This window comes from Ursus maritimus, unplaced genomic scaffold (assembly GCF_017311325.1).
Source record: "Ursus maritimus isolate PB19 unplaced genomic scaffold, ASM1731132v1 scaffold_14, whole genome shotgun sequence".
Lineage (NCBI taxonomy): Eukaryota > Metazoa > Chordata > Mammalia > Carnivora > Ursidae > Ursus > Ursus maritimus.
The window spans coordinates 49,503,745-49,530,421 of NW_024423786.1; the positions used below are offsets into that span (position 1 = coordinate 49,503,745).

The following is a 26,677-nucleotide window of genomic DNA, read 5'->3' on the forward strand; positions in this document are numbered from 1 at the left end:
GATTAAATACATTAACAAATGGGGAGAAGAAATATATCTTCTGCCCAGAAGAATTCCAAAGAATTTATAGAGCTATTTGCCCCTCAAGGAGGTAGAGCTTAATTGCCCTAATTACATGGGCGCTGAGCTTAGGGACTGTTCCAGAATACAGTATATGGAAGGGGAAGAAAGACTAACTTCACAGGGCAGACACCTGATGAGCAGGAACTCAACCATGTGATCAAGGTCAATATCACAAGGGACAAAGCACACTGACAGTAACGGCCCCCGAAATGATGTCATGACAGGGGCCCTTCACCCCTGTGCTCTTTGGCCCCCACGCCCACCATCCTGTCCAAGCAGGAGAAAATTACCAGACAAACACAGACTGAGGGACATCCTACGAAACACCTGACTTGTCCTCCTTAAAAATGCCAAGATCAACAAAAACATGGAAAGCAAGGAGCGCTCGCAGACCACAGAGGGCGAAGGCTACAGGAAGACTGAATGCAGTGTGTGATCCTGGAACAGCAGTATGGGATCCTGGAAAGGCAATGGGATGTCAGGAGAAAAGTAGTGAATGCTGAATCAAGTCTGGAGGTTAGTTAACAGTGATGTGCCCGCTGGTTCCTGGGTTGTGACAAATGTACCAGTCATATGAGATGTTATCAACAGGGGAATTGGGGGAGGGCACACAGAGCCCTCGAGAGTATCTCTGCAACTTTTCGGTAAAGCTAAAACTATTCTAAAGCAAACACAATACAATGACCAGGACGTGGAACCAGGAAATGGGAAACCAACCTGAAGGGTCTGCCCAGACCAAATCTGGAACAACTTAAGTAACAAAATAATGAATGTGTCCATTCTGCCACTTTCAGATAGAGTTACATAAATAAATTAATACATGGAAAAGGCACAGTTCTTCCTTAGAGTGGATCTCCCACACATTCAGGAGGAGCGATGGAAAGAAAGCCACCATCGGCCCTTCCCACAGGGGAAGGGGTCCCAAGCCAGACTCATCTGATGGATGTGGAAATCTCTTGGGAGAGTATGATGAGAAATGGGACCTTACCGCGGTCTCTAAGTGCCTCGCCACCAGGAACTTACGAATTACAAAGGAAAACTCCTAAGATTATATGTGGGGAAACTGGCACGCATCACCTAAAGGAGACCAGTTGTCTTTATAACTGTCTGGGAGTTAGGAAAGATTTGGGAAGCTAATAAAAAGGAACATGGGAAATCTTTATTCTATTTTTGTAATTGTTTGTAAGTGAAATAATTTCAAAAAGAAAAGTTACAAACAAAACCCCTACGCTGTAGGACAGCATGCTGGAATGAACTATTCTGGGGGAGATGAAGTCAAACATCACACTCAAGCAGAGGGGCGCAGGAGCTAAAAAGGGGTTACTCCAGTCACTGGTGGGCCGGAAGACAGTGCAGGGGCAAGTGCAGCACAAAGCTGAGAAGCTGGGTCTGACTATGAGGGAGGAGGCGGCAAGGCCATCTGTCCTCAGGCTGGGACCTTCTGTTGCACTGTGCGAACAGTTCTCTCTTCATGCGGATCTGTTCCTAGCAGGGCAGCCAAGTTTACAGGACCATGAAGGAGGGAAGGCAGAAGGAAGAAATAAACTTCTCCAAGTAAACTCCGGGAGAGTTCTGGGACCCTCCAACATGGCTGTATGGCCTCTGGTGGCCTGGCCGTCTTAAAAGCAGGAGGCCATCTTATTTCCTGTGGGATCAGGGTATGAGCACTCAGCTTCCTGTTCTCCCCCTGGACAGCTGATTTGAAGATGAAGTGGTCGCTGCTGAGTGCTGGCCAAAGGTGGTGGTGGTGGGTTCCCATCCAGGGCTAGGCCAAGTGTAGACTACAGATACACCAGGATAGACCATACCCCAGGCCTGTGATTGGTTTCATGCACAACATGAAACCCGAGCTGGGTCCATGAGAGCCAGCCCTAGAACTTCTAGAAAAACTCTGGGGCGGGTGAACCATATTGTGGCAGTGCTGAGCTAAGAAGAGGGCTGCCTGCCGGAAGGAGGTGGCCAGGAGTGCCACGAGGTGGTGAGTGAGAGCCTCTTCAGGACTCGGTGGGAGGACCCAGATCCTATCACACTAAGCGTTGGGGTTGCCGGGGCCAGGCTGGGACGTGGACCGGAGGGCTCAGTGCCCCAGGGAGAAACAGTTATGGACATTTCCTCAAATGGCTCAGCTCCACTCTGCTAGCGGGAGCTTGTCTGGCTCCTGCGACACCTTGTGTAGAATCTGCTGGTTAGGGGACATGAAGGGGACCTCAAGGTCATCTTGTGAGAGCTGCCCCAACAGGGATGATGGGTGGGCACTCCCTCACCCACCCTTCTCCTATCCTGCCCCTTGAAACCAGAGGCAGGATACCGGGGGCTGAGTTGTGTCCCCCCAAGTCCCCTCAGAATGGGACTGTATTTGGAGATGGTGTCTTTAAAGAGCTAATGAGGTGAACCCGAGCAGCAGGGCCTCCCTGCTGTACAATCCAGACCCACCTAGGGGTGAGAGCACTTACGAGAGAGGTACTATGATGAGAAAGGGTCCGTTGATCCGCTTGTGCTCCATGAGGTACGTGATGAGAGCGATGGTCTGGATGGTTTTCCCCAGGCCCATCTCGTCAGCCAGGATGCCATTCAGGTTGTTGTTGTACAGGGACACCAGCCACTCCAAGCCTTTGATCTGCAAGGAGAGAGGCGAGCGGTCAGGACTGAAGCCCAAGTCCGTACGAGAGCATTCCCTGCGCTGCAGAGACTCAGCACAGCCAGGCACGAGGTCAGCCCAGGCACGAACCACCTGTGGCCACCAGGAGTTTAAGTATTTTGCTTTCTATCAGTCCACTCCTTGGTTTCTTGGCCTCGTCCTCAGCAATCCCTCCTGAGGGCTGCTGTGCTGGTGATAGGTCTATAAAATCTCTTTTTCTGGTATACTTTCAAACAGCTGAGTTTCTACCGGAAGGGCCACCGGGAAGCAGGGCTGCTGACATTTAACTGCCACACACGGCAGGGCTCCAGGGACCACGTGCTGAGCACCTGTGCACCCAGGCTGGGCCCCATCCTGGCTTGGCCACTCCTGAGTTGTGTGATTTTGAGGAATCGCTGCACTTCCCTGTTCCTCCTTGTCCCCCACCCCCATCAAATGCAGATATGGAAGCACCTACTAAATAGGGTAGTTGAGAAGCAAGTGGGTAGCGGCCTCCCATCCAGCCTGGCATGCATTAAGCAACCAGGAGATCCTCCCCTCCTGGAGGCGAAGCTAACAGGTCAGGCCCCTGCTTCCCACATGGGGAGACAGAGGTTCAGAGGGGAAGAGCGTGTGTCCCAAAAGAAAGATTGGAATATGGTTTCAGCAGCCACCCACCACCGGGGAACCTCGAGACTGCTGTGTGCATGCGTCCCCTCCAACCTTACCTGGTACTGTTTGAGGACACCATTCACCATAAGCGCCGACTGCTTATCCACTCTCTCAGTGACAGCATGGGCCACGGCGTAATAGGATTGCAGGCCCCGAGCAAGGGCCTGGGACACGCCGTACTCGTCATCCACGTCTTGCTTGGCGTTCCTGGGGGTCATATGGAAGCACCGTGTAAGGACGCCAATTCCTATCTGTGACAATGTGCTTCTGACGCAAGCCTCTGACGAGCAGCCCTTTCTGCCCAATGACCTGAGCCATAAACTAAGCCCAAGTGTAGCCAGAAAGTCTGTAGGTGAGCCAGGCCGCAAATACTAATCCAAGGGGGCCCACGACTGGACGCGTGGGTCCTGACCCCGCCCTGCCACAAAAGGAATCAGGTCACTGCCACATCATAAGAAGGGTGCTTCTTTCTGCCAGAGGCTGGTCCTATAGCCCACCGTTCCTACTGGGCACTCATGGGCCTAAAGGGAAAATGCACACAGCACAGCCTCACACAAAACCAGAATCATTTACATTGTGGCTGTTTCATGATCCAATTTGGAATTTTTAAAAGTGACTTTAAACTATCGATGTTTTGGGGCCGTCTGGGTGGCTCAGTCAGGTAGGCATCTGCCTTTGGCTCGGGTCATGATCCCAGCGTCCTGGGACTGAGCCCCGCATCAGGCTCCCTGCTCAGTGGGGAGTCTGCTTCTCTCCTTCCCTGCTTGTGCTTTTGTTCTCGTTCTCGCTCTCCCTAATAAATAAATAAATTTTTAAAAATTTAAAAAACTAAACTATGTTTTATTAATGTGACAGATACAGGTGATCCAACTCCTGTGTCATATTGTTTTATGCTGTGCTGTGGAGTCTTTCTATCTTCTTAAGCATCTTTCGGTAGTTTAGTGGGGTTCTCCCCATTTCTCTGATGATTTCCAAGAACAGCATGCTTGCTCTAGGGTTGCTTTCGTATCTATAGTGTGTACAACTCTCAGTCCTCTATTTTTTTTCAAGAGTATCCATTAACTTCATACCATAAGCAACGATGAAATTAGTATGTTAGCTGTACTTGTGATTACAAGAGCAAAAGATGAGAAATAATGTGAATGCCCGCCACTAAGGACAGGCTCACACAGGCCAGCGTAACACACAATGCCAAGGAGGCGACACTCTGCGTGGAGACAGCATCACCTCTGAGAGAGAATTTTCAGTGAAAAAAGCCAGGGGCAGAAAAGTGTGCTGGATACACGTGTACAAGTAAAAAAGAAAAATATATATATGTTTTGCTTGTTGAGGCATGAAATATCTCTGAAGATGCTGGAAATAGTTCCTTCCAGGGAGGGACTGGGGTCGGGAGCCCAGGGAACAAGAATGAGGCGGCTTTTGTTGTACACCCAACTATCTCTCAAGCACAAGATGAACCATGTGAATGGAGGGAATATTCAATGCCTACGAAAATCAGTGAAATCTGAAGTAAACCGATTTGGTCTGTCTGCAGTCCCAGAATGTCTGCTGGCTGGACAGTGGTGCGTGCCATCCACAGGGAGGCTGGGATCCTAACAGTCCTGCTGGTGCCACCCAGAAGGAAGCTGGCAGAGCAGGAGGCCGTGGAGAAATGCCTTACTCAATGATGTGCCGGGCGTCCACCTCGGAGACATCATCGCTGTCTGGATCTGGAATCTTCTTCTTTTCCTCAACGGGCAGGTTGGGAGGCTGTGCTGGCTGCGGCTGCTCCTCCTCCTCCTCCTACCAAAACACAAGCCTGTGTGACCTCGGGCGACCCCACAGGGACAGGCACAGGGCTCCAAAGGGGAGAACACACTTCTGGAATCAAGTGCGGTTTTCGTGCCCTCTTACTATCCCAGGAATGTGTCATGCCTCTTCTCTTACTCAGTTTATGATTTTTTAGTCTTCCAAGCACAGAGCACAGACACTTCTTTTTAAAGCTATCTCAGGGTATTGTCTTCTTTTTACTGATAGTAGATGCCTCATGCACCGTGCCTCCCTCCATCACAAAATACATACTACCACGCTTATTCCTTGCCCAACCAACTCAAAGCAGTTTTTCATTTGATTCTCTTAGATTTTCTAAGTATTAAACATTTTATAGCCAATTTTCAGTATTTCTTGCTATTGATTTACTTCTGGCTTTATCAACAAGGCTAAAACATCCACATTATGTCAAATAACACTGGTGGGAAAAGCCATCCTAGTTTACTGCGAGGTTTTCTATCAACCTGAAATTAGATTTAAGTGTTGTTCTTCACTAAAGGGATTTTTCAGCCTTTACTGAGCAGATGATAAAGGGATTTTGTGTGACATATTGCTGAAACACACACGAATGCATTTCTTAATGTTGAACCATTCTTGTATTCCTGGGTAAATCATACAAAGTGCCAAAAGGGTGGTTATCTTTATGTATAGTGGGATTGCTACAAAACTAAAAGGTATCTGGAATTAATCTACTAAATGATTCCGAAAAAATCCCGTGGAATACTCCCTGGAGCACGCGAAATGATTTTATAAATCATCCGGAATAATGAACAGGTGATCACAGCACAAACATTCTGGGGGAAAAAAATTGTAATTGGTACAGACTTATGCTAGCTGGTATTATATTACCATGTCTGGAATTAAAATAGGTATAGGACTTCTGGCCAAGTCTGAGTGAGGAAGTCCACAAACTCACGAAAAAAAAACCGTCTTTTTGAAGCTGGAAAAAATAGGCAAAAGCAACCATTTGAGAGCTTAGGAGCTGAGTAGCATTAATGCTTGAAAAACTCCTGAACCATGGGTAGGAAGAGTGGGAGATGGTAGCATTCTTCTTGGGACTGCTTCCATCTCTCTTTAACCCCAGCTCCATCCTGAAGGTTCCGCCAGGACAGCCAGGCCAAGAGCACTGGCAGCTGAGGCTGATGGGGACTCAGTCACTTTGCAGCAGGGGGCAAGGCCCATACCAGCCAGTGGCACTGTTGTTATATAAGTGAGGTTCTCAGTTTTGATTGGTTTGGAAGGCAAGTTACTGGCTAAGCCTGTGACCATGTGCAGAGAGAAATGAAAAAGGGCCTCACAAAAAGCAAAAGCCAGGGTGGACCTGAAAATGGCCTGAACTTGGAATGTGTTCCTTTATACACACTGATCCGCCACAGACAGAAGCTTTATTGGCTCAAGATGTCTGAGCACAATCACTGCCCAATCATTGGATGGCTACTAAGTTACAAAGAAACATGGCCTCTTCCTAGAAAGCCAGGATTAAAAATGAAAATGAGAATAAAACCAAAAAATAAACTGAGCAGAGACATCAAAGGTAGCCCACAGCCCTGGGGAAAGAATTCCACAGATTCAGCCCAAGTACGTTACTAAACAGACAAACGCCACCACCAAAACCCAGGAGTGGGAGTGGGAGTCAGAATCCAGCGTAGTTAGGAAAATGGGCTTCCACTAAACATTACAAGACGCGCAGAAAGGGAAAGTGTGATGGACATTCAGGAAAAAAGCAACTGGATCTCTGTTCCCAGATGTTAGCATATAATCTTCGAAGCAACTATTGTTATAAATATGTTTAAAGAACCAAGGAAAACTATCTTTAAAACACAATAAACCAACAAATAGAGGATCTCAACAGAAGGCAGCAAGGATAAACTCCCCAAATTTGATGAAAAGCAAGAAACTACGCAGCCAAGAAGCTGAACAAACACTAAGGAGAATAAATACAGAGTTCACAATCTGCTAAAAAAAGGCCAAAGACAACAAAATCCTGAGAGCAAGAAAGAGAAAAATGAATCATGAAGTACAGAAGAGCACCAATACAATTAGTGGCTAAATTCTCATTCAGGACGGAGACCATAAAGTAGTGGAATAACACATTCACAAGGAAAAAGGCTGTCACCAGAGAAATCTGTGCCCAACTAAACTTTCCTTCAAAGTCAAAGCTACAAAAGTACAATCCCAGATTTACCAAGGCTGAGAGAATTTGTTGCTAACGGATAGTAACTCAAGCGCCAAGAGCATTAGAAATGGTAACTACATGGATCAATATAAAAGGCTCTATAAATCCATTTTCCTTACTTGTCCTCTACTGACTTTAGACCAAATCATGCGATGACAGGAGGTATGGGTCAGAAGACCGCTTTGTAGGGTTTATAGCTTATGTAAGTACAATATACAGGTGTACGTATATGTAATGTACATATATGTATATATCCAACACAAAGGAAAAGTAGCGAATATAACTAGAGTAAAGCATAATTTCTGTATTTTTCCATAATGGAGTTAGTATTAATCTGAAGTATACTGTGATAAATAAAAATGCATACTGTAATCCTTAGAGCAACTACAAAGCAAACAATTAAAAAGGTACAGTAACAATGAAAACTTACAGAATAAAGTGGTACAGTAAAAAATATTTAACACGAAAGCAGTGAAGAAGGAATAGAAGAAGAAAAAAAGACATGAGACAAAAGAAATAGCCAAATGGTAAATATAAATAAACAGAGTCATATCAATAATTACATTAAATGTGAACAGTCTAAAATGCAATCAAGAGGCAGGCACTGTCATACTAGATTTAAAAAGCAAGATCTAGCTATCTATCTGCTCTTTCAGATTCAAATGAACAGATAGGTTTTAAGTAAAAGAATGGAAAAATATATACCACGCAAAGAAACCGTAACTGTAAGAAAGCTGGAGGGACTATACAAACACCGGACAAAACAGACTTTAAAACAAAAATTACTAGGGGCGTGTGGGTGGCTCAGTCGCTTAAGCGTCTGCCTTCGGCTCAGGTCATGATTTCAGGGTCCTGGGATCGAGTCCCACATCAGGCTCCCTGCTCAAGAGGGAGTCTGCTTCTCCCTCTCCCTCTGCCTCTCCCCCAGCTCATTCTCTCTCTCTCATAAGTAAATAAAATCTTAAAAAAAATTACTAGAGACAGGGGCAGATATTTAATCATGATAAAATATCAAATACATCAGGAAAATATTAACAACTAAGTATATAAAAATACATGAAGCAAAATCTGACAGAATTTGAAGGAGAAAACAGACAATTCAACAAAAATAGTTAGAGATTTTACTACTTCCTTCTCAACAGTACTAAACAAAATCAGAAAGGATATATACGACCTGAACAACACTATCCACCAACTCAACTTAACTATCTTATACAGAACACTAACCCAAAGAATGCAGAACATGTGAACAGGAAATATTCCCCGGGATCCTGAGCCAGAAAAATGAGTCTCGATAAATTAAAAAGAATTAAAATCATACAAAGTAATCTTCTCATACCATGAGAAAATTAAATTAGAAATCAAAAACAGGAGCGCCTGGGTGGCTCAGTCGTTGAGCGTCTGCCTTCAGCTCAGGGAGTGATCCCGGTGTGCTGGGATCAAGCCCCACGTCAGGCTCCTCTGCTGGGAGCCTGCTTCTTCCTCTCCCACTCCCCCTGCTTGTGTTCCCTCTCTCGCTGGCTGTCTCTATCTCTGTCAAATAAATAAAATCTTAAAAAAAAAGAAAAAAAGAAAATCAAAAACAGAAAAAAAATCTAGGGAATTTTCAAATACTTAAAATTTAACAAGCTTTAAATGACCTGATGGTCAAAAAAACCACAAACCAACCCAAAACACAAGGAATATTAGAAAATATTTTGAACTGAATGAAAACAGAAACAACACATAAAAATTTACAGGCACAGGGCGCCAGGTGGCTCAGTCAGGCAAGCATCCGACTCTTGATTTCGGCTCAGGTCATGATCTTGGGATTGAGCCCCCCCGCCCCCCGCCCCGTCAGGCTCCATGCTCAGCGTGGAGCCTGCTTGTCCCTCTCCTTCTGCTTCCGCCCACCCTGGCTCTCTCTCTCTCTATCTCTCTCTCAAACAAACAAATTACAGGCTTGCAGTTTGAGCAGTGCTTAAAGGGAAATTTATAGCTCTAAACAAGTATACCAGGAAAAAAAGGTCTCGAATGAATAACCTAAGCTTAGACTGACTACCAAAAAATGAAAGAAAAATTACTGAATTACCAAAATGAGCAATTAAACAGATATCATTCCCAACCCCACAGAAATATAAGGAAATACTATAAGTAACTTTATGTCAACAAATACCTAAGATGAAACAGACAAACTCTTAGAAAGTTACAAATTACTAAAACTGAGTCAAGGAGAAATGAAAAAATTTGGAAAAAAAATCTTTAATGGTTAATTGAATTAGTAAATAAAAATCTTCACACAAAGAAAAGGCAAGGCCCATATGGTTTCACTGGTGAATTCTACTAAATATATTAAGATTTTTTTTTTTTTTAAGATTTTATTTCTTGAGAGAGAAAGAGAGAGAGCACAGAGGGAGTGGAAGAAGCAGACCCCTGTTGAGCAGAGAGCCCGATACAGGGTTCAATCCCAGGACCCTGCGATCATGACCTGAGCCAAAGGCTGATGCTTAACCAACTAACTACCCAGATGGCCCCCCCCCATATATTATGATTAATACCATCCCTTCAAAAACTCTTCCAGGAAGTACAGGAGAGGGAACACATTTTCCAATCCATTCTGTGAGGCCAATGTTAACCACATCAAAGCCAGACAAAGATGTCACAAGAAAACTACAGACTAGTATCTCAAGAATATAGACCCAAAGTCATCAACAGAACATCAGCAACACTGCAATATACAGAAAAGATAATACAACAGGACAAAGTAGGCTTATCCTAGGAACGCAAGGTTTAGTTTAATATCCAAAAATTAATTTATATAATAAATTGTATTAATGGATAAAAGACAAAACCAGACAACCAACTTAATAGACAAAAAATATGAGACAAAATAGAAGAGAATTTACTCAATTTGATAAAGAGCATCTACGAAAAACCTACAGCTAACACCAAACAGTAGTGACAGACTAAATGCATTACCAGAAGAGTGGGAACAAGGCAAGGATGTCTGCTCTCAACACTTCTGTTCAACGCTGTACTGGAGGATCCAGCCAATGGAATACAGCAAGAAAAAAGAAATTAAAGGCACAAAGATGGGAAAGGAAGAAGTAAAGTTGCCATTATTTACTAAACACAACGTGATCCTGTATGTGAAAATCCTAAAGAATCTACAAAAACCAAAAACCAAAACCAAACTATCAGAACAAAGAGTATGAGTTCAACAAGTTCATATATACATACAAGACCAGCATTTTTCAAAACCAATATAAGAAGCTGCATTTTCATGTAATAGCAATAAAGTATTCAAAAATACAATTAAGAAATCAATTATAGGGGTGCCTGGGTGGCTCAGATGGTTATCAGGTCACGATCTTCAGGTCCTGGGATTGAGCCCCAAGTTGGGCTCCCAGCTCAGTGGGGAGTCTGCTTCTCCCTCTCCCTGGCTCTCTCCCTGCTTGTACTCTCTCTCTCAAATGAATAAGTAAAATCTTAAAAAAAAAATTTTTAAATCAATTCTATTCATAATAGCATCAAAAGAAATATTTAAAAATAAAAAAACTGTAAACTGAAAACCACAAAACAGGGGCGCCTGGGTGGCACAGCGGTTAAGCGTCTGCCTTCGGCTCAGGGTGTGATCCTGGCGTTATGGGATCAAGCCCCACATCAGGCTCCTCCGCTATGAGCCTGCTTCTTCCTCTCCCACTCCCCCTGCTCGTGTTCCCTCTCTCGCTGGCTGTCTCTATCTCTGTCAAATAAATAAATAAAATTAAAAAAAAAAAAAAAGAAAGAAAAGAAAACCACAAAACACTGCTAAGAGAAATCAATGATGATAAAAATAAATGGAGACATTCCATGAGTATGAATTAAAAAACTAAATATTGTTGAGGTGTGATTCTCCCCACATCAATCTACAGATTAAACGGAATTCCAACAAGCATTTTCATAATAACTGATGAGCTGACCCTAAAATTTACATAGGAACACAGAGGATCTAGAACAGACAATGAAAGCCACAAAATTGGAAGAGTAACATTATCTAATTTCAAAACTTACTATAAATTACAATAATCAAGATAAAGTGCTTGTGGCACAAAGACAGACATGAAGATTAACAGAACAGAAATGAGAGGCAGAAACAAACCCTTACATTTATGGTCAACTGATTTCCTACAAAAGTGCCAAGACTACCTGAAGGAGGAAAGAGTGGTCTTTTCATCAAATGGTGCTGGATAAAGTGGATACCCATATGCCAAAAAAAAAACCTTATACCTGTATCTCAGACCACAGCAATCAACTCAACTATGACTCTTAACGTAAGAGCTTCAATTACAAAACTCTAAAAGAAAACAGAAGAAAAATCTAAGTGACTTCAAAGAGTTCTTAGATATAACCTCAAAAGCACAATGCATAAGCAAAAGATTTGATAAACTAGATTTCATTAAAATTTAAACATTTGCATTTCAAAAAAAAAAACCACCGAGGAAAAAAACAAAAGGCAAACTGACTAGAAGATACTGCAAGTTATGTATTTGATCAGGGACATGTCCCAAGAATATAAAAAGAGTTTTACAACTCAGTGATGAGATGACAAACAACCTAATTCATAATTGGCAAAAAATTTGAAAAGACATTCACCGAAGATACATGAATGGTGCATAAGCATGAAAAAATGCTCAACATTATTAGTTACTAGGAAAATGCAAAGTAAAGCCACAACGAGATACTACTATCCAGCCACTAAGATGGATGTAATCAAAAGGACAGATAACACCAAGTGTGGGCAAGGATACGGAGAAACTGGAACCCATGAAATAGTACAACCACTTTAAAAAACGGTTTGGCAGTTTCTTAAAAAGGCAAACATAAACTTACCATATCACCCAGCAATTCCACTCCTAGGTATCTACCCAAGAGAAATGAAAACATATGTCCGCACAAAGACATGTATGGGAATGTTCACAGCAACATTATTCAAACAGCAAAAAATGGAAACAACACAAATGCTCCTCAGCTGGTGAATGGATAAACAAAGCATGCGACACCATACGATGGAATAGGACTCAGGGATAAACAGGAATGATCTCTTGATAAGCAAACCACATGGATGAACACGCTATCTGAAAGAAGCCAGGCACAAAACACTATGTGTTATAGGACTCCATTTATAAGAAATATCCAGAAAAGGCACATCTACAGACAGAAAGCAGATCATTGGTTTCCTGGAGCTGGAGGAAGGAGTCAGAACAAACTGTAAACCAGCAGGAGGGAGAACTGTGGGATTACAGAACAATCTAAAATTGGTGGCAATGATTGCACAAGTCTATAAATTCACTAAAAATCACCGAATCATACACTTCCTGTGGGTGCATTTTATGGTATTTAAATTATACCTCTACAGAGCTATTAAAAAATTACAACAAAATCTTACTGGAGGATCATTACAATCAATGTAAAAGGAACCTGAACAGGTGGCCCGAAAATGACCCCACTGGCTATAAAAACTGAATACATCATTTAAAAAAAGGTCACAGGCCAATGGATGGGAGGACTAAACTGTATGCCAGTTCACTTAGTACTCCTCGGAGGGGGACAAGGTAGGGCTCTGCCCCACGGCCTACACCAAGTAAAATTCCAGATGACCTGAAATGGTAATAAGGAGGAAAGTAAAATCAGGACAAACCAAAAGAAAGATTATAGGTGAACACTGTGCTGACTTCAGGTGGGGGAAAATACACGAAGAGCACTTAAAAAATCAGTTAAAAACCACTTATAACTGATCAGAAACGGGCCAATGACGCAAAAGCATTCATAGAAGTAATCAAAATGGTTAGTTAATACTTGACACTCTAGCAAACTGAAGGGGGAGTGACAGAAAAGACCCATGTGGATGCTAAGGATGGAGACACGGCCTTCCGAGTCTGCTCCCCACGGGATCCTTCCCAAGGAGGCACTCGAGAAGAGAGAGAGCAACGTGCCTCTTCAGTACAGCTCTGTCAACCAAGGAAATAGCACCGTAACGTGGCACCGTAAATGATTCAGAGTTTACACAACAAATGCAACTACTCATGTTTCCAAAGAATAGATTATAATGGGCAGGCATGTACATGCTCTAATGATCGCAACTTCACACTGATCTTTCTGGACAGGAGGGCTTCAAATTTTGAGCACTTGAAAGATGGCTCGTAGAGCTGAGGATGATCAGTTTTAAATTCTATTTACTTTGATTAATTTAAGACTGAGGAATCACATGTGGCTAGAGACTACCATACCGGACAGTGCAGCTCTAAAGCATCAAATTTCAGCCAGGACTGGGGGCCTCGGCTGCCCCACGCCTGTTTCCTGCCCCATACAACACCCACCCGGAGCAGGAGAGGATCACAGTGCAAATGGGTGACGAGGGCCCAAGACGTGGAAGTTACCACACTGAGAGCCACAGCAGCCAGGAAATGGGACTCTTACCTCCTCCTCTTCTTCTGAGCCACTTTCTTCACTATCAGATCTTGGAGCTACTTCATATCTAGAAAAAATTATCGTGTTTTAATACACACTTTGCCAGAACCCACAGGATTCACCTTCCTTAGCGAACTGGCCTGCTTCTAAATGAAAGCAAAATCACCCCCAAATGCTAGAGCCCCTGGAATGAGGCCAACTCACCCCGGGTTCATCTCAAGCCAGGCCTCTAGCTGCCCTGCTTTCGGGGCATCGGTGCCCGTGAGGATCTTCCCGCTCTCCACGTGGATCACTTTCACTGGCAGGTCGCTCATTTGGCTGGTCTCATCCAGAGGCTGAAAAACAGTCACATGTGTAACTTGAGGTTCTGTGGTTTCCATACCTCAGGCTTCTGCTAACTATGGCCAACTTGGGACGTGCTCTCCCAACTCCTTGCCCAGAAAAAGGCACAAAATGTGGCCAGTGGCCATGAAAATGGGTTAATGATATAAAAAAGGCTTAATGACATATTAATAATCTTGTAATAATATACGATCCATCAATGACAATTGTTTCTTTGAGGTATTTCATTTCCAAACAGGTAATATAATTCCAACTTCACAAGAGCACAGTGGGGACCCTCCCCTGACCCCATCTGACAGTTTCCCTCCATACGTGTCTACCAGTGTTTCTCACACAGCCTTGTAGATCTCCTTCGTGCATAAGAAACAAGGACTGTGCTCTCCCTGTTTATACACAAATGACTATATTATGCACACTCTTTTGGCCTTTGGTTTTTTTCCCATTGATACCACATTTGTAGACTTCCTCAAAGGTCCTCTTTTTTCTGTGGAACAGCTACCTAGAGTATTTGAAAAGCAAAACAACTAACTTTCTCTTAGCAAATATGGAATTCCTCAATTTCTCATTCAGAGATGCCAATGTTGGAAGAACGTTCCCCTCTCCATTAGCGCCCTCAAATTTCCTGGAGAAAACCTCTAGGATGAGGATGAAGTTTTTGGTTTAAACATTTGTTTGCACCTTCCAGGAACTTCTACGCCCCTCTTGTCCCCCCAAGGTGCCACACTCACCGTCAACATCGCCCACACAGTACAGATTAGTTCCCATGCAACCAGACAACCCACCCTCAAAGTTGCCCACCATGGAAGGTGATGGCAATCACGTGTTACACGAACAGGCTCTGCAGACGGCCTCCACCCCAATCGGTGACTTTCACCCCCAAGTGCTCCATGGGGTGGCTAACAGTGCCAAAGCTGGCACTTCCCCCCACCCCAAATTCTGATTCAACTGCTCTGGGTCTTTTTGAAAAGCTCCCAGGCAATTTCAGAGGTGCCAAGGCTGAAAAGTGCTGGCTGAGATCAAGCACAGTTCACAGCCACCCAGAGTGATGCTTCTGTCTATTACTCAACAGGAGGAGCAGCCACAGTGATTACCCAACAGGATTCCCTGAACTGCGCTTTGCCGCCACAGGACTTTTCCCTTGAATGCTCCAAATGGCCTTATAAAGGTTTTCTACTGTAGCAAAACAGCAGCCCACATTCTTAAAAATTCAACATAACATTTAAAATAAAATCTCATAGGGCGCCTGGCTGGCTCAGTTGGCAGAGCATGCGACTCTCAATCTGAGGGTTACGAGTTCAAGCCCCACACTGGGCATGAAGCCCACTTAAAAGATAAATAAATAATAAAATAAAATCTCATGAAGTAAATACGTATTTGAGTTAATCACTAGTCTTTCACTTTAAGAATCTGGCCTCCAGGAAAAAGTATGTATCTGCTATGGGCTGAACTGTGTGCCCCGCCCCCCCCCCCAATTCAAATGCTGAAGCCCCAAGTTGCCAATGTGGCTATATGTGGAGATAGGGCCTTTGGGGGATAATGAGGGTTAGCTGAGGTCACAAGGGTGGGGCCCTCGGGAAGGGACAGTGCCCCAGTAAGAGAGAGCAAAGCTTGCTATCTCTCCTGTCATATGGGGACCCTGCAAGAAGGCAGCCATCCACATGCCAGAAGAGAGCCCTCACCAGGAACTGACGTTGCTGCACTTTGATCTCGGATTTATAGCTTCTAGAACTCTAAGAACATATTTCTTTGGTTATTGAAGCCACCCCAGTCATGTCGTTTTGTTACGGCAGGCCACGCCGACTGGGGGAGAGCATGGAAAGGTAATGTACAAGGAGGCTCGTGACAACAATGGGTGCAATGGGAGAAAGGGAACAACGGCAACAGCCACCAGGAAGGGAGGGGCACGTGGTGGCGCATCAGAGCCCAGCAGTGCAGGATCTTCGTCGCGGCTACAAATGCAAAGCAACCTAAATGACTATCTGTCTACATGCTGAACGAGATTCCAGCACATCAACACCATACAATTAAAACAGAATTAATGGCCTGGTTTGGAAAGTGGCCCAAGATATTCTGCTGAATGGAGAGTCTAGCTTTGTCTAGATCGCCCCAAATGGCCTTAAAACAATGTAAAAAGGATGTAGGCAAAAAGATTCCTGGATGCTTGTTCAACACGAGCGCTTGCGAGAGAGCAGGTGCCACGGGGGCTTTTGCTTTTCATATCATTTAAATATTTTCTGTAAGAAATACTACATTTTAGTGACACTGAAAGAATAAGGTAAGTGTGTGTGAGCTAACGTGGGAAGATGTCAGAGATACAATGAGAGGCTGGAAAAAGAAAACCATCTGGTGGCACATACACAGAAAAGGCCCCAGAGCAAACACCCCAACGGTTATTCACAGTTTTCCTCTGGGAGGTGGGAGTGAGGAGGGGGCGGGGGAGGTGGGAAAGGAAACACCACTTATTTACACCTCCCCCTTTTATACATCTTTCCTCCAAATGAGTGTACTGAGTGAGAACGGTGGCTTTCAGGAGGCGGGTAAGGGATGTGGTAGGGAAAAACGGTGCGTGGAGACAGCAAGCCCTCTCTGAGTGGGCCACTTCGTAAGGTTCTGACTTTTAGAACCAGACTAGTAAAGTTTCACATATTAAATACATAAATGAAAGGGGCACCTGGGTGGCTCAGTCGATTAAGCGTCTGCCTTCAGCTCAGGTCATGATCCCAGCGTCCTGGGATTGAGCCCCGCATCGGGGGGGTCCCTGCTCAGTGGGGAGCCTGCTTCTCCCTGTCCCTCTGTCCCCTGGCTCGTGCTATCTCAAATAAATAAAATCTTTAAAAAAAAAAAACACACATCAACAATGAGTAAATAAATAAAACCTACAAGGATGGGGGGAACCACACTAATGAGGGCACAGGGGAGAACTAATCTAAGTTAACTTTTAAATGTAATATTCGGAGCACATTCATTTCAGGCTGAATAACTCCAAATACCAACTAAACTCTAGCTAGGAGGCTTCTTTTGCAGAGTAGTACAAGTTAACAATTTGGAATGTATTTCCCAGAATTTATTTTCTAGGATTGGGCAAAAAAGGAAATATACCATGGCTAATGGGAGCCAGGTTTCAGGCTGTTATAATAAGGATAAAAAGAGAACAGAAATAGCCCTATGGTATTACATTAGACACAGAGATATCCATGGGAAGATAAGATTTCATACATACAGAACAGCAATGCAAATGTGTATGCGTACATACACCTATTTCTTGTTTGCCAAGAGGGCCTAGAAGCAATGACACCCCGAATCAACAATCCCATCTAAAGAGAGATCTTGGTGGCCACCTGGCTGGCTCAGGGAGTACAGCATGCAACTCTCGATCTCGGGGTCTCGAGTTTAAGCCCCAAGCTGGGTGTAGAACTTGCTTACTTATCTTACTTACTTATTAAATAAAGAGAAAGACAGAGAGAAAAAGAGAGAAAGATCTTGGTTTCTAAATATTCGTTGGGAAACCAGAAGATGAGTTTGGGCCACTTCAGTGTGCAAGAGGTAAGGAAACCCTCAAAGGACACATGGGCAAATTGGAAGGGGCTCTTACTGGCCCAAACTGGAATAACTTGAACACCAAAATAATGACCGTAAAGGATTAACTAAATGAGAATCCTGTGAGTTAGTACTAGGGATTGGCAAACGATGTACCATGGAAAGAAGAGGAAAGAAGAGAGAAAGCTTTTCCTTCCTGTAGAAAGTCATCTAAAAAATGCAGAAGAAATCATGGGGGAGGGGAAGGGAGGGTGAAGGGGGGGGCTCACCATTTTGTAACCATCACGGCAAAACTGATACAGGCAGAGACTAATTAAACAAATGAAGAAACCAGTGGGTGGAAGTTACAGGAGATAAAACACGTTTAAAGAGCCTTGAGCATCTCTCCACAAGGTACTTAATAATTACAAAAGGAAAAAATAGTAACTTTTCATCAGAGATGCCTTGGCAAACACCAAGGGATCACGGTCAACATCACCAGTGACTGAAGCCATCTCCGCCATGCACTCCCGATGTGACTGACGCATGGAGAAGAACACAGCGTCACTCTGGGGTCTTCCTGCCAAGAACACATAACCTGAATCTAACCACAAGGAAACAGCAAGCCAAACCCAAATGAAAGGCCCCTGTGGGAAATACTTGGCTTGTGCTCTTCAGGAATGCCAAGGCCAGAAAAGGCTCAGACGAAGCTAGGAGCTATTCAGGATCAAAGGACTAGAATCACCGCCACTGAATGCCACCCATGGCCACGGAGTTGCTGTGAAGGACACCAGAGGGGCAGCTGGCCAAACCTTAATAAGCACTGTGGACGAGATCATGGTATTATCACAGCCATGTCTGTTTCTGCTTGTTGATCACTGTACAGTTACGGAAAAGAAGGAGCTCGTTTTTAGGAAACACACTGAAATATACGGAGCTAAAGGGTCGTCATGTCTGCATCTCTCAGATGGTTTAGGAAAAAATGTGTGGGAAAATGGCGAACCCAGGTGAGGAAGAGGCCGGAATTCTCTGTCCTGTAATTATGTCAGAATGAAACTAACAAAATAATGGCATGTACAAAAAAAGAAGTCTGGAAGGAAACGCACCAGGACAGCTAACAATGTACCCCCTTAGGAGTGGGACTGAGGAGGGGGTGGGATGTGGCAGGGGACATAAGTGGATTCTTCCCATCGTCATAGACAGCTCTGGTGATTAAAAAAGAAAAAAAAAATTTAAAAGATGCAATAGGTCTAAGCTCCCAGGGCAGGGCTGGTATTTCCATGAAAGAAACTCCTGATCCCTCACCTCGCCATCAGGTCCGATTGCAGGTGTCTGTCCTTCTGCATTTTCTGCCTTCTGGAAGTAAAGAGAGACATGTTCACTCGCTGACCGGGGAGGCCGAGGCACGCGTGCCAAAACGGCTGCTCCAGTCCCACCCAGGGGCAGGCACATGGCCAGGTCCCAGCAAACCTTCTTTTTCTTTTTCTTCTTTTTCTCCTTGGCGACCTGGGCAGCCTTGTGCTGCCGCACCAGCTCCGTGAGGTTAGCCACGTACTCATCTGTCTGCTGCAAGAGGTAGGCCAAGCGCTTGTCCTTCTTCTGGTCGATGAGCTTACGGTACCCCTCCTCATCTTCAGCCTGCAGAAAGATGAGGTTATGATGCTTGCTTGCAAGAGACACGTGCCCGTCCATTAGTGGCCAAGGCAGGTAATCCAGAGTCAAGAAGCCCGCTGGGGGTTGTTGTTAACCGGCAACCAGACCCTCACTAAGGGAGTGCTTAGCTGAACCAGAGCCTTGCTGTACGTACACCTTCACACAGCTATCGAGTCCCCTTCAGTACTTCCTCTACGCCTACCCAGGGAAGACCCTGAGGGGGCCTGCTGGACAGACATACTTTTGCCAGAAGTCATTTGAAAAGGCCAACAGCAAGTCCCGGCCCCTCTGTCTAAAAACGCAATGCAAATCCAAATACTTCTCTGTGGTCCCAGCCAGATTACTCCCACAGACCCATGCAGCAAGCCCCTCCTGGCTTTCTAATAATCAATCAGATGTCACCCCAGCTTATAGCCTCCTATGGCTCCCTCTCGTACACAGAATTAAATCTAAGGCCTTCCTCGTGCCCTACAAGGCCCCACATGACTGCCCTAGGGACTCTGACCTTACTTGTGCCCTCACCACGCTATTCTAGGGACCTCTTGCTGGGCCTCACACTTGGCTTTCTGCTGCCTGAGATGCTTGCCCTCAGTTCCTCTTTCTCTGGGAGGCATTTCATCCAGGGAGTCATGCCCACCCTTCCCTTAACACCCCATCAATCCCCACTCCCACATCCTGCTTCTTTCTCTTCAGGTACTTCCCACCACCCAAAATGGTTTTGTCTGTTTGGCCTGGGCATCTGTCTCTCTAGGGCCAGCAGGAGTGGCCGTTGAGGGGAGGAACTGCATGTTTCTCCTTACTACTGAGGCCGCGTGCATACAGCAGTGCCTGTCAGTATCTGCCCAACTAGAGGATCACCCTAATAGCCAGACGCAAAGGGTGGGGACGGAGGACAGGGATCACATCATCAGTCACTCTCCCAACCTAGAGTGTATGCCCCCTCCACTTTCTGGAGAGAGCACAGAGCAAGCAGCCAGATAATCAGCCTAAGGTCTTGCAACCACTGACAGAATGAATAGGCCAGTTCTCTTAGACTCCCAAACCCAAGCCCTTTCTTTCTCTCTGTCCCACCTCTAACTCTGAGCAGTAATCCACCTTGGCGTAACACCAGGCAATCAAACCCTGGTGCCCGCCACACCCAAAGCACCCGCAAAGGGTCACAAAGGGACATGATGTCGTGACGGCAGAATTTTACCATGAGTCTCCGCATTCTTTCTTTCTCAATTCTTTCGTTTTCCTTCTTCTGTTCCCTCTCCGTGTTGGCGTGGTACGTGGCCACCGCCTTCGTGAGCTTCTGGATTTTGCCTGTGACCGATCTGTGATATTCTTTGAAATCCTTGGCATGCTGCAGAATGCTGTTGAGGTATTCCTGCAGGGACATACACAAAAGAGAGGACTGGCTACTCCCCAGGGGTCGCTGTAGCGTTGCCACAAAGCAGACAAAACTTTAAAGGCAGCTTGCTTAAAACCAAGAGGACGTAATCGAAACAGTACGACGACACTGTATGCCCCCGAGGTTCGGCATTCTCTCTGTAATGAAAGCCCCGCGCTGGGGACTGTGGTGAGAGGGGCCCTCCCTCATGGATAACAGACAGGGCCATCCGCCTTGCCCAAACAACCTGGCACTGAACACTAACCACTTCAAAACGCCCTCACCCTCTAAACAAGTTATTCCACTGCCAGGAAGTCCCTTTAAGGAAAACAGTAGATATAGGCCAAAAAAAATTCAAGTTCGAGAATGCCTCTTCTAGTATTACTTCTAACATTGCAAGGTTGAGAATAGGCTACATGTACCCCAACAGGGAAATGGTCACATAAATTACTAGATGCCAAGGCAGAGAAGGAATACAATGTAGATGTTAAAAATCGTGCTTCCATGGGCGCCTGGGTGGCTCCGTCATTAAGCGTCTGCTTCGGCTCAGGTCATGATCCCAGGGTCCTGGGATCGAGCCCCGCATCGGGCTCCCTGCTCAGCAGGAAGCCTGCTTCTCCCTCTCCCACTCCCCCTGCTGGTGTTCCCTCTCTCGCTGTGTGTCTCTCTCTGTCCGATAAATAAAAATCTTAAAAAAAAAAAAAAATCATGCTTCCACAATACTTAAAAACCAGCCAGTATGTATCTACGTTTGTTTAAAGGAGGCCATTTAACTTTTGAATACTCTGTGCCTACAGAAAACCAACCTGAAGGGTACATACCAAAACGCTAACAGGTTGTTGCCCTTTTAAATTTTAAACTACACCAGTACTAGATATCGACTAAAGGAGAGGTTTAGAAAATGTAAATGAGCAAACAAACCAAATCGTCCCCCAGTAGAGATGCGGTCTTCCTGACTGATTTTGTAAAAGCTAAGTCAGATCACGCCCTCCTCTGCTCAGGACCCTCCATGGCTCCCACCTCACTCAGAGCAAAGGCCCAAGTTGTCTCCTCAGCCCAAACGCTCTGCCTATCACACCTCTCTGTCCTCCCTTCATCCCACTCTCTCCCTGGCTCACTCCACTCCAGCCACACTGGAATCCCTGCTGATCACAGAACACAGGGTACATTCCAGCCCCAGGGCCTCTGCAGCTTCCCCTCCATCTGCAAAGCTCCTTGCCCACATGTCTCTGTGGCTCCCTCCCTCAGATTCCGCCTTCTCAGAGAACTCCCCCAACCATGCCATGTCAACAGCCCCTCTGTCACTCTCCACCCCTGCTTTACATCTCTTCACACCTTATTACGTCCCAACATGGCATACATGATTATGGCCCATCCTCCCACTGCCATTTGGTTTTGTCCACTAACATATTCTCGGTGCCTGGAATACTGTTGTGATGAGCAGAAAAGACAGGCAGCATACTTAGACACAAACCAAACCAGACTCGCCAGCATGCAAGCTCAGGCAACCCAGGCATGCAGGCCGAGCCTCGCAGCTGGGCGGGGACGCACCTGGTGCTTCTGCCGGCGCTTGCGCTCCTGCTCGATCTTCTGCTGCTTCTCCAGCTTCTCGGTGATGCGGGCCTCACGCAGGGACTGCCGCTTGCTGCGCTTATAGGCCTTGGCGTTGAGGGCCGTCTCAAGGGCTGTGTCCCTCCTCATGCACACCACCACTTCCTGTCGTAGCTTGAGGAAGGAAGAAATGATGTGCATGACGTTGTCAGGTCCACACATAATTACAGATCTCAAGCTAGACAGAACGCTGCTCCTTCCAGAAGGATCTGTTCTAAATGCTGTCTGATGGGTGCTCATACACAGCATGAGCACAGGTCAGGAGATGACTGCTTCTGGACACCTAGCAGAAGGCTCTCTCATAACTTCAGGGCTCCAGCTCTGCCTCCCGTCAACCACACACAAAATCTTTCTTATGGGTCATTCGAAAGTACAGCACCCTCAAAAACAGACCCACTTAAGTCTCCTGTTCCAAGCTGGCATCTACAGCCCTAGGAAAGACCCACAGCTACCCATCCCGAGAAAAGCTAACGTCCCACCACTGTGCAGGACATGGACAGCAGAGGGGGACAGCCAGCCAGCGAGGATGTGAGGCCACTGCTGCTTTTAATGATCAAGGCACATTTAGTAACTGCCTGGCAAGTGGCTGCTCTTTGAATCAATGTTGGCAGAAAAGGCTCTTTTCCTCAAGCAACGGGCCTGTGCCTGTGCCCACCTGCCTCTGGAAGTTCAGCAGCCTGAGCGCCTTGAGCTCAATGGTCGCTTTGGTTCGTAAATCCCCGGCCAGGGACCCGGGAAGGTTTTCAAGTTCCTGAATTCGGTGTGCGATCCGAGCCTGCAGCCTGGGTGGCAAAGACAGAAGAAAGGAGAGGTGATGAGAGCTCTTATCTACTCACGGGGGCGGGGGGGCGAGCCCACCTGTTCCTTTTCTTTAAAGGTGGAACCTCAGCAGAATCCATCCCTCAAGGAAGGCAGATCCTAGTCATGAGATGTGAAATGGCTCAGAAAAGGAAGCCAGCCAAAACGCAGAATACAGAAAGAGCAGGGCAGGCACAGCAAGCCCGACAGGGCACAGCCACCTTGTGACATTTCGGCAGCGAAAAGCTGGCTATGGAATCAGGTGGACCAGCGTCTCCACCCCAGCCCAGGGACGACCCAGCAGAGCAACCCTACAGGCTTGGTCTGAAGTTCAAATGAGATAATCCCTCTTCTCAACGTTTCACACATATTTATGAAACACCTACTGTGTGCCAGGGACTGATCCAGATGCTGGGCCTTAGCACTAAACAAGAGTAAACAAGACTAATTTGTTATTCTCATAGAGCTCACAGCCTTATCAACAAGACAGACCATAAAGGAGTTAAAAAATTAAATATCTACACTAATTCCAAAGAGTACCAAGCCCTCTAAGAAGGGGGTTGGAAGTGAGATGGGAGGCAGGGACTCTTATGAGCAGGTGACCTCAGCAATCAGGCCTAAATTAGCCAAGGTCATGCACAGTCTGTGCAAAGGCCCAGGGGCAGAAATGAGTCTCACTTGTTCTGCAGAAAAAGAGGAAAGGGAGAGTGGTGCGGGCAAGCACAGAGCCTTGGGAAGAGGCTAAACAAAAAGGTCCTTACTGAAGGGGCAATAGGACACCAGTGGCACGTTTAAACCTGGGGAATAAATCTAATGGAAGTTAATTATAAAAAGAGACTCCAAAACTGCTATGTGGGAACAGACTGCATAAGCGAGGGGGAGAGCAGGGAGGCCAGCAAGGGGACGTGTAGACCAGGTGGCAGGGTCCACAATGTGGAAAAGGCCACCAGTTCCCAGGATGGGGGCTGGGAGCTGAGACGAGGACATGGGGGATGAGGGAGGGTGAGTAACAGTGAAGGGGTGGCAGGGTCTAGCCCAGTGAGCTACTGTCAGGTGCACGGGGATAGAAACGGGAGGGAAACGTGGGGGACGTGAGGACATCTAGAAAGGCCATGTTTAAGCTATCTAAATGGAGCTGGAGGGGAGGTGCCTGGGTACAGGAGCTGGAGCTCCAGAGCACATCACAGCTGGCGAGGCACTTTGGAGACTATTATTAGACAAAGTTTACTGATACATCTGTGGATTATGGTGAACAAAGCACAGCCCCTCCCGCATGGGGCTTACGTTTACCAAGGGAGGACAGCCCAGAACAAGCTGTCGATGCAATGGAGAAAATGGGGGAGGGCAAGGTGTTCGGGGGGCGAACCTGAGGTGCCCCAGCCACATGGGATAGAGTGATCAGGCACACTGTGTGCCCGCTATCTCCCCCTGCACCTGGCACCCAGAAGGCCTTGGCAAAGCAGCCGGCAACTAGTGATGTTTGAGAGGGCCCACCACAGAGCTTTGATGGGTTGCTTTTCGAGTGCTGATGAGCCGAAAGTTAGCGAGGAGAACAAAGCACTTCCATTCAACATCTACCTGTCCGACCTCTATGGAGGGCAGTTTTGCAGAATCTAGGAAATTTCCCTGCCTACGTCCCCTGCACCCAAGCCATGGCACGTTTAGGGATTTACTCTGACACATGCGCACACACGGGAAAAGAGAGAGATGCAAGTGTGTTGACTACAGCATTGTTTTAACAAAAGACTAGGAAACAAACAAAAAAGATTAGAAACAACCTGACATCCCTTCAGCCAGAGTACTCGCTAAATCACTTACGGTACGGCCACCAGATAGAATACTATGCATCCAAGAGAAAGAAAAGCTCATTTGGTACAAATAAGGGATGACCTAAGCCCTGTTGCCAGGCGAGGAACCGTGTGCACATCATGAAACACTTGGGCACCATGTGGCTACTTGCACCGCTCTGCCTATACACACACAGGATTTCTCTGGAAGGATAGCAACACAGAGAACTAGGCAATTGGTGACAGATTTCTGGTCACATACCCCACCGGCCTTTAGAACTGTGAGTCAAACTGACATGTGTCAGGGCTGACCGGTGCGAGGGGCAGCAACTGCAAGTGGCCATAGGCGGCCGCGCCCTCACCTGTACTCGCGCTCCTGCAGGATCTCCACAGGGTCCAGGCCCCGCGGCTTCTGGATGGGGGTGATGCGGCTCTGCTTCTGGTGCAATGGCACCATGGGGGCAGGCTGGGCAGGCTGCCCTGGCGACTGCGTCTGGGGCGGCATCACCGGGGAGGCAGCGGGCGGGACGGCAGGGGGTGCAGGTGAGGGGCGGCCCGTTGGCTGTGGGGGGATCAGCTTCTGAGGTGTGCTCGTGGGGGCAGCAGCATTTGCCATGGGTCCTGGGTGGGGGTGGGGGGGGAGAGGAGTCAGGTGGGAAAGGCACAGCTTGAGTTCTGGCTCAACTCTGGGGGTAAATGAAAAGCCTGCTGGGCGCTCACGGCCCCAGGGACGAACTCATCCCCAAGGCTGACGAGGCCTGCGCAGGCTGCCATGCTGCTTCTCACTCAGGGGTTCCTCGGGGGTCCCCCTCCCTCCTGCCTCCTCCGGAGCTCAGCAGACGTGCCCTTTCCTGAAGCCATCCCTGCCTAAGCACCGCTCCCAGCTGTGGTCCTGCTGTGTGTGGCCTCATGGGAGTAGCAGTTTCCAGACTTTCATCCAGTGCCCAAGGAATCCTATTTAAGCAATGAGCTCTCCTGTGCCCATCACTAAACCTCCGGATCCAAGGGGACAAGGAATGAGCCTGTTTTACCCATGCTTCACCCCCACAGAGGCGACCCTCCGATACCTCCTGACAACCACGTTTTACACAACACAGAGGCTGCACAGAGCAGAAACGGAAGCCTGAGCCACCCTGCCACCCTGCCTGCCTCCCACAGCACTGGGGTGGGGGTGTGTTCTCAGGAGGGAAGGGGGTCAAACACAGCCTCTGGGCTCAGAGGCGCCACTCCTGAAGGACAGGATCTGTGGCTGCGGCAGCGCCTCTCCACAGCCTCTCACTTGAGTCACCCAGGGAACTCGTTCGCTAGGATCCTCCTCTCCCTGGTGAGGAGACCCCAGGGTTACCACGACCCACAGGACAAGGTGGGGCAGGAATCATGCAGTGGAACCAAACCCAAGCCTCTGTGAACTGACCAGGGGCAGAGAAGACCCAGAGAAGGCAGAAAGAAGCGAGGACTTGTCCTTGGCCCCCTCTCTCTGAGGAGGCTCCTCTCAGGGGCTGCATGGTGCAAGTTCGTGATGGGAGCCAGGGAAGGCACATGCCACCAAGACAGAGGGGACTTACCTTCAGGCCAAGGCTTGGGAGGCCCTCCGGGGGGCTGACCCGGCATCCCAGGGGGCACGCCTGAGGGTCCTGGGGGGGGCATATTGGGCCCTCCCATACCTATACATAGGGAGAGACAAACAAGAGGATAAAAGGCACCCTGCGTTTATGCCTGCATCACCCCCACAGGCAGGCCTGGCTCCAGGGGACGCACCCAACAACAAGCCCCTCAGTGTGGGCAAGGGGGTGGGGGTGGGGGGGCGGGGAGGCAGCTGGAGAAACAACATT

At 46.9% G+C, this 26,677-nt stretch overlaps 1 protein-coding gene across 13 annotated transcripts in view; it reads right to left on the minus strand.

Annotated features, from left to right (window-relative positions):
• The window catches only part of SMARCA4 (SWI/SNF related, matrix associated, actin dependent regulator of chromatin, subfamily a, member 4), an 87,430-nt gene that overhangs the window by 40,593 nt on the left and 20,160 nt on the right, over positions 1 to 26,677 (minus strand). For 12 of the 13 annotated variants that reach the window (XM_040629308.1, XM_040629304.1, XM_040629305.1 and 9 more), the window contains 12 exons: positions 26,411 to 26,509; positions 25,208 to 25,466; positions 22,916 to 23,042; positions 22,201 to 22,374; positions 20,473 to 20,646; positions 19,095 to 19,262; positions 18,930 to 18,980; positions 13,971 to 14,101; positions 13,776 to 13,833; positions 5,013 to 5,134; positions 3,409 to 3,559; positions 2,517 to 2,680 (listed from right to left, as the gene is read on the minus strand). In XM_040629308.1, coding sequence (XP_040485242.1) covers positions 2,517 to 2,680; positions 3,409 to 3,559; positions 5,013 to 5,134; positions 13,776 to 13,833; positions 13,971 to 14,101; positions 18,930 to 18,980; positions 19,095 to 19,262; positions 20,473 to 20,646; positions 22,201 to 22,374; positions 22,916 to 23,042; positions 25,208 to 25,466; positions 26,411 to 26,509 — 1,678 coding nt within the window. The remainder of the gene's footprint in view (positions 1 to 2,516; positions 2,681 to 3,408; positions 3,560 to 5,012; positions 5,135 to 13,775; positions 13,834 to 13,970; positions 14,102 to 18,929; positions 18,981 to 19,094; positions 19,263 to 20,472; positions 20,647 to 22,200; positions 22,375 to 22,915; positions 23,043 to 25,207; positions 25,467 to 26,410; positions 26,510 to 26,677) is intronic. The other variant, XM_040629309.1, reaches the window with a different exon arrangement.